This window comes from Elephantulus edwardii, unplaced genomic scaffold, assembly GCF_000299155.1.
Source record: "Elephantulus edwardii isolate Elephantulus edwardi_28Jun2011 unplaced genomic scaffold, EleEdw1.0 scaffold00050, whole genome shotgun sequence".
Lineage (NCBI taxonomy): Eukaryota > Metazoa > Chordata > Mammalia > Macroscelidea > Macroscelididae > Elephantulus > Elephantulus edwardii.
The window spans coordinates 8,295,665-8,311,394 of record NW_006399800.1 but is presented as its reverse complement, the minus strand read 5'-3'; the positions used below and the strand labels follow the sequence as shown (position 1 = coordinate 8,311,394).

General features: G+C 33.9%; 1 protein-coding gene across 1 annotated transcript in view; it reads left to right on the top strand.

Moving 5' to 3' along the window:
• AP3S1 (adaptor-related protein complex 3, sigma 1 subunit) overlaps positions 1-14,239 on the top strand; it is an 80,414-nt gene extending 66,175 nt beyond the window's left edge. The window contains exons 5-6 of the mRNA XM_006886669.1: positions 4,034-4,141; positions 13,517-14,239. Of these exons, the coding sequence (XP_006886731.1) occupies positions 4,034-4,141; positions 13,517-13,645 (237 nt within the window). The 3' untranslated portion in view covers positions 13,646-14,239. The remainder of the gene's footprint in view (positions 1-4,033; positions 4,142-13,516) is intronic.
• Positions 14,240-15,730: the final 1,491 nt, after the last annotated feature.

The window sequence follows — 15,730 nt, the reverse complement described above, 5'->3', positions numbered from 1 at the left end:
TTTTCTGACTCCAGCTCCTTGCACATTTCATTGTAATATTTTACTTTGTCGTCCCGTGCTGCCATTTGAAATCTCCTGTTCAGCTCTTTAGTATCTTGAATTCTTCCTTGTGCTTTGGCTTCTCTGCGCTCCAGGGTAATATTTAGAGTTTCTTCTGTAATCCATTTTGGTCTTTTCTTCCTCATCTGTCTTTGTAGTGAACGTTTGCCATCTTCTTGGATGATACCCTTGATATCCTCCCACAACTCATCTGGTCTTCACTCATTCATGTTCAAGGCTTCAAACCTGTTCCTGAGATGGTTCTGAAATTCAAGTGGGATAGACTCAAAGTCATATTTTGTTTCCTGTGGATTCGGTTGAGTTTTTCTCAGCTTCAGCTTGAACTTGCATATGAGTAGTTGGTGGTCTGTTCCAGTCAGCTCCAGGCTTAGTTTTCACAGCTGGTATTGAGCTTCTCCTGTGGTTCTTTGCAGAGATGTAATCGATCTGATTCCTGTGCATACCATCAGGTGAGATCCATGTGTATTACCTGCATTTATGTCTCTTTAAAAATGTGTTTGTGATGAAGAAGTCATTGATTTTGCAAAATTCAGTCATCTGTCTCCAGCTCCATTTGTTTCCCAGTCCATGTTTTCCGACTACTGATTCTTATTCTCTGTTCCCAGCTTTTGCATTCCTGTCACCCATTATTATCAATGCATCTTGATTGCATGTTCAATCGATCTCCGTTTGTAAAAATTGGTAGAAATCTTCTATTTCCTTTCTTTTGGCTCTGGTTGTTGGTGCATATATCTGAATGATAGTGGTATTCACTGAATTTCCTTGTATGCGTATGGATATTATCCTGTCACTCACAATATTGTACTTCAAGACGGGTCTAGAAATGGCTTTTCTAACTATGAAAGCAACCCCATTTTTCCTCACCTTTCCATCTGTGGAGTAGTATATCATATGGTGTTCCAATTTTAAATGCCCCATGTTCGTCCATCTCATCTCACCAATGCCTAGTATGTCGATATTTATGTGTTCCCTTAACTCCTTAACAATATCTAATTTTCCTACATTCATGGTTCTCATATTCCATGTTCCAATCACTAGTGTCTGCTTACAACTGTTCCTCTTCCTTTGTATTTTCATACTCAGTTGCCCTTTCTGTCGTTCTGCGTGTATTCTTTTGTACATAGGGTTTTCTGAACTAATGGTTATTTCCACAATAAGGGATATATTTCCACTTTTTCTGTAAAATGCTTCTATGTTGGATACTTTTCTAAATCTGAACATTCATATTAAGACATACTAGGAAGAAGGATTGGCCATCCACTTCCAAAATAGCAGCCCTCTGAAAACCCTATGTACAACACAACACACCCCAATGCCTAGTATCTCAATATTTATATGTTCCATTTCTTAATAATATCTAATTTTCTTACATTCATGGTTCTCATATTCCATGTTCCAATCACTAATGTCTGCTTGCAACTGTTCCTCTTCCTATTTCCATACTTGAAAGCTCCAGAGGTCTACTATTTCAGAAGCAGATGGCCCTCCTTCTTCTTAGTCTGAATGTTCAGATTTAGAAAAGTATCCAACAGACAAGAATTTTACAGAAAAAGTGAAAGATATATCCCTTATTTTGGATAAGAATGTGTATTTATGTTTTATTGACTATGCATAATATGACTGAGGATCATAAAAATATTGTGGCTAATATTGAGAAGAATGGGAATCCCATAGCACTTAATTATGCTCGTACAGACTCTACACCTAGACCAAGAGGCTATTTTGCCAACAGAGAAAGAGAATTCTACATGGCTTAAAATTAAGAAGGTGTGTGGTAGGGTTACATATTGTTATATCTTTTCTCCTTACCTATTCAGTCTATATACTGAGCAAAACATTTGAGAAGCTGAACTCTGTGAAAAAGAAGCTGGCATCAGGATTGGAGGAAGACTCATCACTAATCTTCATTATGCAAATGACACAACCTTACTTGCCGAAAGTGAGGAGGACTTAAAGCGCTTGTTGTAGAAGATCAAACACTGAAGCCTTAAATGTGAATTACATCTCAGTGTCAAGAAAATAAAAATCCTAGGCAACATCATGATAGATGGAGAAAAGATTGAAACTGTCAATGATTTAATCTTACCTGGATCCACAGTCAGTACACTTGGGAGCAGCAGTCAGGAGATCAGGAGATGTATTATTGCACTGGGAAAATCTATAGTCAGGGACCTTTCCAGATAAATGAGGAGCAGTGATGTTAGTTTGAGGAGTAAGGTACACTTAATTCAGGCCATGGTCCTTTCAGTCACTTGCTATACCACTGAAACCTCGGCAGTGATTAAGAATGACAGAAGAACTGATGATACCTTTGAACAGTGGTGTTGGTAAAGAGTACTGAATATCCCATAGATTGCCAAAAGAACAGACAGATATATCTTGGAGGTAGTGCAGTCCAGGTATCCTTAGAGGCAAAGACGATGAAGCTTCGGCTCACATACATATTGCATGTCACTAGAAGACGCTATTCCTTGGAGAGGGATATCATGTTTGGAAAAGCATGCAGATGGTGAAAGAGAGCAAGACCCTCAAATCAAGTGGATTGACACAGTGACTGCAGCAGTTGGCTTGAGTATGTCAGAGATTGTGAGGCTGGCACCAGATAGGATTCACATTTAACCTAAAATTTGATACTTCAAACTCATAATGGGTACTGTCTAGAGAGGAGAAAACAACAGGATGTAGAGGCACAGGGATGTGAGTGTCTCTGAATAGACCAGAGGGAGCAGGAATAACACAGTCCCTCACTGGCCCAGAGCAGAAAGCTGATAAAGAGCCTGTAGCCCCATGGTGCCTCTAGAGTCACACCAGCAGCATGAGTTCCATTTATTCATTGTTGACTCACAGATTCACAGTTGTGGTACCAATAATGGAGTTGATTAGGAAGGTAAGTTGGAGGATGGGGAGACAAAGAATTATTACCCAATACAAATCCAGAATTTAGCCAAGGCAGTCTCAAGATACAATTCCTTAATTAGTCCAGGCTCTGCTTTTAGTTCAGCAAGCAGCTTTTCCTTCAACCACCAAAGACAAGATTTACCTCAGAGCAGTTATAAGTCAGCTTCTCCCTCAAGCATCAGCAAGAATAGTAAAACCTTTAACTGTGGCCAGCACAAATGCAAGAAGGCTCAGGTCACACCTCACCACAGTTTCTCCACAGCAATTTCACAGTCTTTTTACTACTATCACATTGTTCACAGCTTTAGTGTGCTTAGCTCCACAATCAGCACTCTTGGCATGAGCAGCCAGCAAATTAAAAGACGTACATATCTTGTAAGTTATTTCCTCTGCATCAGAACACTTAATAAAGATGATGGAAGAATAATTCATGTCTTTAAATATAGTGTTGGAGAGGAATATTGTACCTCACGGACTGTCAAAAGAAAAAAACAAGACGGCTGGAGAAAGTACAGCTCACTTGCTCCTTGGAGGCAAGGATGGTGAAACTTCATCTCACATACTTGATCATATTGTCAAGAGGGACTGGTCCTTGGTAAAAGACATCATGCTGAGTAATGTGAAGGCCCAGTGAAAGGGAGAAGACCTTCAACTAGACAGAGTGATATAATGATTAACAGTGGGCTTGAGTATGACAGTGTTGATGAAGATGTTGCAGGATAGGGCAAAGTTCGTGTTTGTTGTTCATAGTTTCTGTGATTTGTATTTGACTCAGGGACATCTAACAACAATATATATTATCTGTTTACAGCCCATAAAACTAAGACTTTGATTGCATAACTGTCTGAGACTTTATAAAGTAAATTACTAATCTTCACTTTTTTTTTTACAAAAAAAACCCTGGTGTTTACTAGACATTCATAACAGATTATAAATGGGTCAGGACAGACTGACTGAATCTTCACTTTTAATCATTTTATAGTTCATATTAATAAAATAGCAGTATCTGAAACAAACTATACAGAATCACAAAACTGTGCTGAGTTTGTTTTTCTTTTTTCTTTCTCCACCTTAGGTTCACAATATTCTTGCAGAAATGGTGATGGGGGGAATGGTATTAGAGACCAACATGAATGAGATTGTTACACAAATTGATGCACAAAATAAACTGGAGAAATCTGAGGTAAGAGTGGAAAGTGCTCTAATTAATGAGGATTCCAAGCATGGTCATGAATTACGCATCATTTGTAGCGTTCACTGTTCGTCCTTCAGTATCACCTTTTGGTACAGCTGTTAAGCTTATTCTGTTAAAGGAAAATGGAATGGTAAACATTTTAGTAAGTTGGAAGTTCCGATGGGTGACTTCTACCTACCTAATAGCTTTGAATATTCAATTTTAGCCCTTACCCTGAGTAGTAACTTCAATTGAAAATTTTTACTTATAAAGGAAATATTTTTTAATAATGAAAGCCAATAATTGCTTTCAAAAACTTGAATAATTATAATGAAAATCTTAGAACTAATAAATTTAGTGTTATGAAGCTATTTCTGATAAGAGAAAGAAGACAAGATGGCATTCTCATGAGGAAGTAAAGCTTTTAAGTGCTTATAAAGTGAGTGAAAAATGGAACTTCTTTCCTTTAATCTTTTAATTGTGCATCTTTCAGAAAGATGGCTAGTAAATTATTCGATATGCCACATATTTTATTCTTAGATTTATTCATGGCTTTTATTATACTCTAGAAGAGAAAGGTTTAGTTTATTATACTTGGCCAATTTTGTATTGTTTGTTTGTATCTTAGATTGGCAGATAAGAACCATTCAGTACATGAGCACCTGTATAAAACCCTCATTTAGAATTTTAGTTGTTCTTCTCTCAAGTAGACAGAATACAGGTGGTGTAACTAAGCCATTTAACTTCTCTTATTTGGTTATTTCTTTCTAATCCAAAGCAGAGGTTTAGAGCCATTCAGTTTCACATTTTTTTTGTTTCTTTCTAAACCAAAAGTGGGGGGGTGGGGGCGGGAAAGGTGTATCATCTTGGTAGCCCAATTAATACTAGCTTGAGGATACTTAAGTTTTGTAATTTAGATTTGCCAAATAAATATTCATTTACTACAAATGTCGAGTTTGGTTGATGTAAATTAAATAATATAAAAGCATCAAATTTATCAGTATTTTATCAAGTGAGTTTGAAAGAATGTATATCTTGTTGACATTTTGAAGCATTAATTTGAACATAATTCTCTCATTTGAGTTGAACCAAACACAGGATAGTCAATAAATATGAAATCTGATATTAGAAACAGTGGAAGCCATATGTAAAAACTTTTCGGTTGTTGTTGGGGTTTGTCCAGTTGAGTATGACTTACAACGACCCTGTGAACAACAGATGTGAACCCACCCTATGCCATTCTCACATTCTCTAAAACTTTCTGGTTTCATTTTAAATTAAAAAGTCCCACATTTCTCCTCTGGTCTTCCCACGGAAAGGCTTATAATAGTAAAAAAAAATAAAACCAAAACCACAAAACTGTAAATCATGATTTTTAGAAATCTCTGTATATTTTCTATGTTTTCTATGGCCAGTATTTTAAGTGGGACATAAAGTTAATTGAGAAACTTTTATTTTAGGATAAGGAAGAGGACTTAATATTTACAATATATTATTTAGTATAATTATTTGTAAATACTATTTTGTGTAGTAAAAGATTAATGATAAACCCTATAGTTTTTAAAGTCTTAAAAAATAACTTGAAATATTTATAATCTTTTAAATATGCTTTGCAGAACTATATTGATGGATACATTTTAAAAGCCAAAGGACAAACAGTGACCTAAACCATTAACAATCAATCTAAACTGAATGAATATGTGATAGTTTGTGAATTCTGTATAATCATCTGTAAAATTATATTAACCACTTGTCTGGAATTTTTGCATTTCTAGGTACTAACTCCTTTCCATTGGTGGTGTCTTCTTTTCTTTTGCTCCTTGGTGTGCTGTATTTAATATTTTAAAAAGTCATGAAAGTTCTGTAGTAATGCATAGTAGATACTTGCCTTTTGATTGTCATGTAAAAATGAGGTGATTTTCTATTAACAGTAAAATTCAGAATTTATGTTTTATATTGCAGTCATTACAAGAAAATCTCATTAACTATATGATAATACTTCAAAAAAATCCTTTCACAAGAACAGTGCCATTAAAATAGTTTATAATACTGATAAATATGTCTACTACTCATCCATTATCTCTTAATCCATATATTCCATTGTTATGTGCTACCAAAAGAGTTTTTCTTTTTATCCTTTATGTTGTTGTTGTTGTTGTTGATGAGTAAACACCGACCCATAGCTGACCCTTCAATGGATTTTCAGAGGCAATAAATCACATGGGAGGAAATTGCCCATCCTTCTCCTTTGGAGCATCTGGTGGATTTGAACCATGTGCCTTTTTGATACTACAGCGAAGTATTTTACCACTAGGCAACCAGAGCTCCCTTTATACTTTATAAGAAAGGACAGATCCTCTTTATTGGGGATAAACTGAAGCATTATCAAGTATTTCTGTGTAATGTCTGATAAAAATTTTAATTTTGAAATAGGATCTTGAATAAAAATGAGGTCTTTTCATTCTGGTCATATTTTAATAAATTATGGTGACTTTTTTTTAATAGTTTATATATTTCTTAATTATGGTTGGAGGTCTATCAACTTTATTCCAGACAATGAAATATCAAAAGGTTTAATCAGGATTCCATTTCCATGGTCTTTTAGATGGTTAGATCTAGCAGAGACATAGGATTCTGCAGAATAATCCAAAATTAGCTGAGATCATCATGTAAGATTTCATTAATCTGGTTCCTACAAAATTTAAATTTCAGTTAAAGCATATTACAAAATAAAAAAATTTATCAACAAAGACTATTAAAATCTAAAGTGCAGTAATTGATGATTATAACTGGTTGTTTTTCACACATTATATAAGTGATATTTTAGCAATAGTATTTATCTTTTAAGGGTCAACATGAGTATAGTTATGTACAGCTTCTAAAATAAAACATGCATCTGTCTGGATATCCTGTCTTTAAAGATAGTACACTTCCAGTGACAGATGAAAATGAACTTTACTTCCCAGTGGCTAGACAAGAAGAAGCAAAGCTCTCCCAGATCTTTAATGAGAGAAGCTAAGATATGCTCTGAATGTATTTTTCTCTATTCTGTTTTGGTATAAAAATGGTTTTCTTTTCACAATGGGTTCTGAGACCAAAAAAAAAAAAAAGAGGTAATATGGAAAGTTACAGGGTTTTGGCAAGATGCAAGAGACACCAAGAAACTTGCCAAGGAATGAAAGTCGAATGTAAGGCCTCCCCCGGTCAAGGTGGAGGTAGAGGGGCGGGAGTGGGAAGAATTACTAGCCTCTCTGTATTTTGTGTTACTTTAAGATAAGTAAATGGATCTGAATATAGTCACTACTTTTTTAAAGTCAGTCCTCTTTTTCTGAACATCCTGATCTTTCTAGCTCTTTCCATTCTTCTCTCTTACAGACCTTTATCTTTCAGTCTCCCAGACAGGACAGGTAGACAAGGTATTGCTGACTTTGAGAAAAATGTACTTTTACAAAGGGAAAGCAAAATGACGTCAAAGACAATAAATTACTTAGGCCAGACTCAAAAATTCTCTGTGTTAATGAACCCATACAGTCCCTGTAGCCTATTTTCCATCTAGTTCCTCCTTGTAGTTTCTTCATCTTTTATTGGACTTAGTGTATTTTACTGGTACATCATTGATGTCATGTTTGTTCTGTTTTGTCTGCCTGCATTGTAAAACAAAAGTTTACTTTTTTTAAACATTGTCATTTAACTGACAAATTAAATTTGTAGAAATGACAATTTACTGTGTATGTAAAAACTTAATGTGTGAGCATCATATAGCAGGACCAACTTTAATTTAACTCTCACAGGTTTTTTTTCTTTTTAAGTTCTAAATTAGGACTTTAATGTACAGTTGCCTGCTGGGTTTTGAAAGCTGTACACTTAAAAACTAAAAAAGCTGAAACTTAACTTTGAATACAGAATAGCAAGCAATGAAGGCTTGAGATAATAATTGACTGTTAAATATTTTTCCCAAAATGGTTTTCAGTTCCAAAGTCTTAACAGAATTGTCTTTACAACTCTGAGTAGCAGGTATATATTAAAAGTGTCCAACAAATATAGGATTAGAAATCACCTAAAATATAAATGCTCTGGAAATAAAATATACTGAACAAAATAACAAAACAGACTTGTACTATAGTATACCTCCTTATATCTAAACATTTCATAAAAAGACTCAAAATATTTTTAAACCTTGCATGTTTTTGCAAATATGATACTGTTTTTAAGATACCTGAAACAAAAAAGTGGAGCCAAAGCTCTCCTCGGAGGCAAAGAAGGAAAGGCTTTTGTCTCTTGTACTTGGGCCATGTTGCTTGTTGTTGTTAAGTATTGTCAAGTCTAAACTGACCCATGGTTGACGCTTTAGTGGGTTTTCAGAGGCAGTAAATCTCACAGGAGGAGGTTTCGTTTGTTTCTCCCATGGAGCAACTGGTGGATTTGAACCATGTGCCTTTGGGATTACAGTGCAGGTTATTCTCATGAGGCCAACAGTGCATGTTAGAACAAAGGGGCACATTCTTATCTTCCTTGCTTGTGTTGTATTATGAGCCAGTACCCCTCCAGCACTGCCATCACTATCAGTTGTTGGAGGCTTTCTTTGTAACTGTGATGCTGAACAGATTTTAGGGAGGATTCCAGACTAAGGCATTAAGATGTAGCCTGGCAGTGTACTTCTGAAAAGTCAGTCACAAAAAAACCCCTGTGGATCCCGGTAGCCACTCCCTGTTATGCCTGGGCCACAGTAAGTCAGGGGCCAACTCTGCAGCAGCTAACACAGCCGCTTCACACATTTTCTGCTAGTATTGAATCCTAGAGAGGAAAACAAAATATACATTTAATAAATTAAATTACCTGCTTAGTCTTTAAAAATATTCTCTAAGAACTGGCATTGGTTTTTAGCATCTGTGGATGTGTGTGAGAAGCAATAGAGATGATTTTATTGTCTCTTACCCTGACATTGTTCATCATATCATTAAGCTAGCATGCCAGTTCTGGTCTAGATCCTGTGTTATTTTATTCTTGACATAAAAATACGAACTATCCTTATTTCCTACACTAATGCAGATCATTGCCAGTTTCTCGGTTACAGATTTTATGTTGCACTAGAACTAGTGATGGCTTTTTCTTTTTTTAATCATGTTTCTTTTTCAAAGAGTAGAAAACAAGTAGATACAGACAGAAGAGTTATCTAGTGAGTTGATTCTATTCCCCTGTCATGAAGTGTGCCGCTGTTCTGTTTTATAAAATTACTGTGAAGACTCCTGAGAAATCACTTAATAGACAAACCTATTTATATTAAATTCATCAATGCCATTGGTCTGCTAGATTTCTTTTAAACAAGTAAATCTTTGTTAGAAATTAAAACTAATAGAAAAACTATAAGATTAATCTGGAATGTTTTCCAATTTGTAAACATTCTAATTTTTATAAAATTGTTTCTATAATGCTATAGCTCTTACACACTAAGGAATTGTCACTAGCATTTCTAATCAGATTGTTTATCATTTCAGTGTAAAAACATTGCCTTCAAAACAAAGAGCAAGCCTATTACATGAACCCAAATTTAGAAGTTACTCTGTCTCACATTTAGAAGTTAAAATACTAAAATAACTGTTTTGCTTAGAAATATGCTTTCAAAACCAACCATTATTTTGTTAATGATTTTGAGTCTGAAACCATTTAATACTGTTTATTAAATGTCGATGTTCTTTTTACCATTTTGCTGTTAGGGTAAAAGTATGACTGTGTGTATATAGCAACTTCTAGTAGGAAGGGTGGGTAAAGGTTTTAGTATGTACAAATTATTTTATCTACCATCTTATTATACTATATTTCAATCTCAAGAAAGCATATTTTAAGATGGTAGCATGGCATTTTGTCTTGGATACAATAAATAATCTAGACTGTTAATTTCTTTTTCCCTATAAGAAAGTAAATTGCTTCTTGCATGAAGAAAAGGGAGCTTTCAGGATCTTTAAAATATATTAATGCTGCTTTTTTAGTTTTGCTTGCACATATTCTGTTTATTTTTGGGTCTGGCAATTTAAAAACAAAATAAAAAACAAATCATATCCATCCATTACTATCTTTGTGATTCAAGTGCTTGAAATTTCCAAGAGTATGTCTGTATAAGTCTTTTATCTGTTTGGCCTCATTTTGGTATACTTGCAGACTTCATTTTGTTTTCTTTCTCTTAATTCTGTTAATTTAATCTCATGGGAGAGAAAACATGATCATTCTTTTAATACTGTAATTCATTCGTCCATCCAGTTCATAGTCTTAACTGCTTCAGATCCATATATTTGTTTTTGTTAGTGCAGTTGCTGCAGTTTACTGCCATAGTGGTGCTCAAATATAACATAGATGGAAACAAGTTATTTCTCCAGTAGGAATTCATTCTTTATCTCTACCTAGTGCCAAGTGTGTAATCATAAATTCTCAGGACTATGTTGTGCTCTCAGAAATAACCTATATTTCTGTTTTAATCTGTTCATAATCCTAAGTCAGATCAACTTAACGCCTGTAAATTTTAGGGCTCAGAAAAATTAAGTATTAAGAAAAGTTTTATTGTTTTTAGTATATTTTTCTGGGAATGAACAAAGCCTAGATAAAAATTGCACTCCTGTTAGATTGATTTTTCTAATGGCAAATTACCTCTTTTACATTTTAAGCTTTACTTAAAATGTTTCGGATTTCATTTCATGAAGATCTGGAAGTTAAATTTGTTTTATAGCAGTTTTGGTGTTGACTGCCTGAGTAATATAAAGTCTTTTTTAAAAAGCTAATGTGTGTATGTATATATATATAATCATTAATAGTTCATTCAAGCATCTACTTTCTTCTCAATAGTTTTTATTTTATTTCTTCGTATTTTTATTCCTCTATGATTCCTAATTTCTTAAAATCTTATATCAGCGAATTGAAATACATACTACTTTATTTCCTAGCATTTAAATCATAATCTACTTCATGAAAATATTGAACATGCTTGAGAAATAATTTGATTCTCTTAATTCATTTGCGTGTTCTAAATAGTTACCATTCTCTGCATGTTTATGGCTTGCTGCTTTTGTTTAGAATTGTACTTTGTTGTACTTAGAAACATCATATGGTTTTACTTAATTAGAACTTGGACATGTATGTGACTCAAAAGAAATTACTGTAATGGCTTTATGTATTCTCATTAGCAGGCAAGAGTTGACACCATCTTTGGTCACAGAGAAACAACGTAATCTAATGAAACTTAACCAGATACATTTTTCAGTCTCTTATTTAATCCATTTCAGTTTAACTGTTCATGGGATAGGGTATTATGGGGGCAAAAACCGTTATAACATTTTGTCTTGATACTGAAAAGTGTTTTTACCATTTTTTGTAAAACACTGGCATCCAGAAATACAGCTACAAGTTCTCAGTAATAAAATTATTTAATAACCGATGACTTTAAATTATTTATATTAAAAGTTTTATCAATACTTTGTAATGTATTTGTACCCTCTTTGGGACTGGAGGGAGGGGAACCTGATTTTTAGTGCCAAAAAAAAGGTGTTACTTTTAGTTAGAAAAATTATCAAATCCATCTCCCTGGAAAAATAATATAACTCTAGGTGGCTGTAATTTGGTAAATTAGTTTTTGTTTATTTGGCAGTCAAAATACTAAAAATTGAGCCTATAACATTAGGTAATCGTCTTTGAACTGAATTATTTATTGATTATAAATCATTGTAAATTTTACTTAGCCAGAAGTTTAATTTGAAATGGTTAAATAGCCTTCTGAATTATGATACATGCTACAGTAAATAATGTTCAGTTGTATCTCCAACATATTTTTGGGTTGTAGAAAAGAAATACATATTAAACAAAACAGCATTTTTCAGGTAGGTATAAAAACAGTTTATAACAAAATTTGTATTTATTATGGAGAACAATGAACTTTCATTAAATAATAGAGAATGCATTGTCCAGCCCTAGTCTAATAGGCTGTGGAATTTTTCACCCATCTCACCGTTATCATTGCCTTTCTTGACCATACCTATTAATAATACTATTTTACTGATTTTTTTTTAAATTATTATTTCCAATTTTGAATTGATAATTCATGGCTTTTATTTCATTGCTTAACAATGTTTGTATCCTTTATTCAGCAAATAGTTTACACTGGCCTATTTTGTATCAGTCAAGATTTTTCTCAGGTAACAGCTTTATTATTACTATTTTTTAATTAACAAAAGAGGTAGGATTACATAAAAAAACAAACCTAAAATTATGAAAAGGGACTTTAAAATTAGTATTTCCAAACTAAATTTCTAATGAAGATTGTGCAAGATTTGAATTTGTCACTTCCCTGTTTTTGTGCAAGATGATGCCACTAAACTCAGATGTATTTTGCTTTGTTATGTAGCCTGAATAAAAATTGAAGCTATGTAATTAGTATATGAGTTAAACTTGAAGTATGAAAGCTGTTGATGTGTCTGTTTGAGAAAAATTTTTATGTATCAGTTTTTTTTCTTCTAATTTTTAAGCATCATTTCTTTCAATATTATATCACAAGTTATAAATTTCCCTACCAAGAAAGCTAATTATTATGAAGCACTGTACTTAATGAAGAATTTGACAATAATTTGTTTGTATTACATTTATGCTATTTTCCCCCTCTAAATTTGTACACTGTAAATAGAACACACATTGTTGAATCTACCTTCTATGAGAATATTTTTAGTCTATATTTTTACTAATGCAGTGAAGGGTTTCAATGATCATTTTGTTTGCGGCTTCTTTAGGCAGAACTATTCTATTTAGATTTAAAAAGCCATATTTATAAAAATGTCCTTGAACTTCCCTAGGTGAGCCCTCACAGTTTTTTAAAATATTTTTAAATATTTTGTTTAAAAATGTCTAAGAGTTTAGCCCTCAGTAACGAAACTAATCAAACATAATTTATTACTTCCAGTTTTTATTTCACAACTCATATTGACAATGAATGCCATTGTAAAACCAAAAAATATCCTGATTGTTGTAAGAAATGTTCAATAAGGAAACTAATATAAAATATGCTTTCTGCTTATATTATACTTCAATTAAATCAAGATATAAGTGAAGATCTAGCTTGTCAGTTAATGAATGTTATATATAATGTCTAGGTATTGTACATGTTATTTTGCATATAAATCTTTACATTGTTATCATTGCATGTGTTCACTGTATTTTTTAATGTGTTAATTGTTTTCTCTTTATAGATTAGTATTTCAAAGTAACCATCCCATACCAATTCAAACTGCCATCTGGTTTCTAAGCTTATTGTATGAAAATCTTTTATCATTGTCCTCCATTATAAATGTCATATGATGAGCCACACCTGAGTTGTACATTTTCTTTTTCTTTATTTGCTTCTGTATACAGGCTGGCTTAGCAGGAGCTCCAGCCCGTGCTGTATCAGCTGTAAAGAATATGAATCTTCCTGAGATCCCAAGAAATATTAACATTGGTGACATCAGTATAAAAGTGCCAAACCTGCCCTCTTTTAAATAAAAAATGTAAAAGGCTACTCCCAGGTAAAATCCAGGGGGGAAAGTCATCCAAGTTTACCATGCAGTTGTTTACCAAAAATAGAGGAGGAGAGTCTTAACTTTTGCTCTTGGATTTAAGTCAAGGTACTGTATAGAAATTGTGTAAAATCAGTATGTGAAGATCAATGTTGCTTTTCTTGCTCAGTGATTTTAAAGAAATTGAATAGTTTCCGTGTGATTTATTTTCCCCTTCTTTTCTAAATTGCATTCCTATGCCCACTTAAGGCATGCCTCTTATAGATTGGCTACTACAGTATTTTGAAAGTGTTTGAGATATTTCTTTAATTATGTACAACTCCAAATGTTGATGTTTTGTATGGATCACAAGTACAGCATTCCTTAATTATTTCTGCTATTTGTCATAATTGTTATTTAAAAAACCAAGTATGTATTGCATGAAAACATTCTGACCTTTTTTTCTTAGTTTAAATAAACTCCAAGGTAACTGGACTTATGAAGCACTTTTCTGTTTGCCTGGTATCTACTTTAGCAATAATTTTTTTTTATGTCCTTCTGACTCAACAAAATAAATAAAAGTATATTTTGTCACTGTTAAGCAGCTGTTAATGTTGATTTCTTTAATTTTTAACTCATTTTTCACATTCAAAAACTCATAAAAGTGATTTCAAATGGAGTTATTTTACAAGTGGGACATTGGTTCCAGAATATGCAAGCACTAAAATCCATGGAGTTTCTAATCTCTGATGCTATAAAATGCTGTAATGTTTGCCTGTACCCTACACACATCTTTACGTATAGTTTAAGTCATATCTAGATTACACATAATACCTAATAACATGTAAATGCTCGGTAGATAGCACTTGACACTTAGCCTTTATAAGATTTCTGTGACCATTAATTGTTTTATAGAAGCCATTTTTCATGGAAACAAAGGGAGCACACAACACAAGTAGCAAATGAACAATAGAGGAGGCGTAACAATGCTCCAGCTACAAGTGCTGGACAGAGAATGAAGATCTGTCAGATGGCATGTAGCTGCCGCAGAAGTGTCTACATACCACTTCATATCCATAGTTCAACATAGTGCTGTGAATGTGGCAAACTCCAGGTGTCCGTTCTGGAATTTTTTTTCTTAAAGTACTCAATGTATAGCTGAATCCAAGAATGCAGGGCAGGGAAGACCAACCTCATTTTATAAGATGCATTGTGGAGTGGGAGATAACATTCCCCATCCCCCAAAATGTATACAGTGAAAGCTGGACCAAGTGTGAGGCAGAAACATGTCAGAGAAGGAAAACTAAAATTGCACTGAGTGTGATTGTTGTTAGGACTGTAAATGAGATTCCTCTTCTAGTTCGACCAGGCTTTCCTTACACTGCTAGTCTCTGCTCCTTAAAGTACTTCTTTGGATTTTTACATGTATGGATTTCACTCCATATACTTGGAAGTAAGGAAAAGTAAGTTTTTCCCCTAAGTAAAATTAATGTGACTAAAACCCTTCCACTTGTAGTGATAGGAAATTCAGTCTGAGATTATTGACATTCCCATCATCACAGAGATATGTAAAGTCTTAGTAAAAGAATATAAAAGCAGAACAGTAAGGAAAATGCCCTGCTCTTCAGTCATTCAGCAGATGTTTAGTAAGTGCCTGCTGCATCCATTAACAGGCAAGTCCCTGTCCTCACGCAGCTATCTATATACAGCATCGTGCAGAGCCATCTAGCACTACCCTTTTGCCTTCCCTCTCCTTTTCCCTCACCTTCTCCTTCTCATGCTCTTTTTTTCTTTTTTTGGTAGAGAAAAAATTATGGAAATACTAGGGGTTGACTTGGTGGTGGTGGTTATGTGCCATCAAGTCGACTGCATCGCATGGTGACCCTACACACAGTAGCTCTGAACCCTGCCCTGTCCTCACTGCCAATCTCACTGCCTCTAACACACCTACTCTTGTGTCCTCAGCTACTGCGTCAGTTCATCCACTTGATTTAGGTAGGATATGCCAAAATTAGGAAAACTTCTTGGCGAGTACTACTCTATCCTCTAGAAATAGACAAAAGAATTTCTAATAGTGTCTGTCCAATACAAT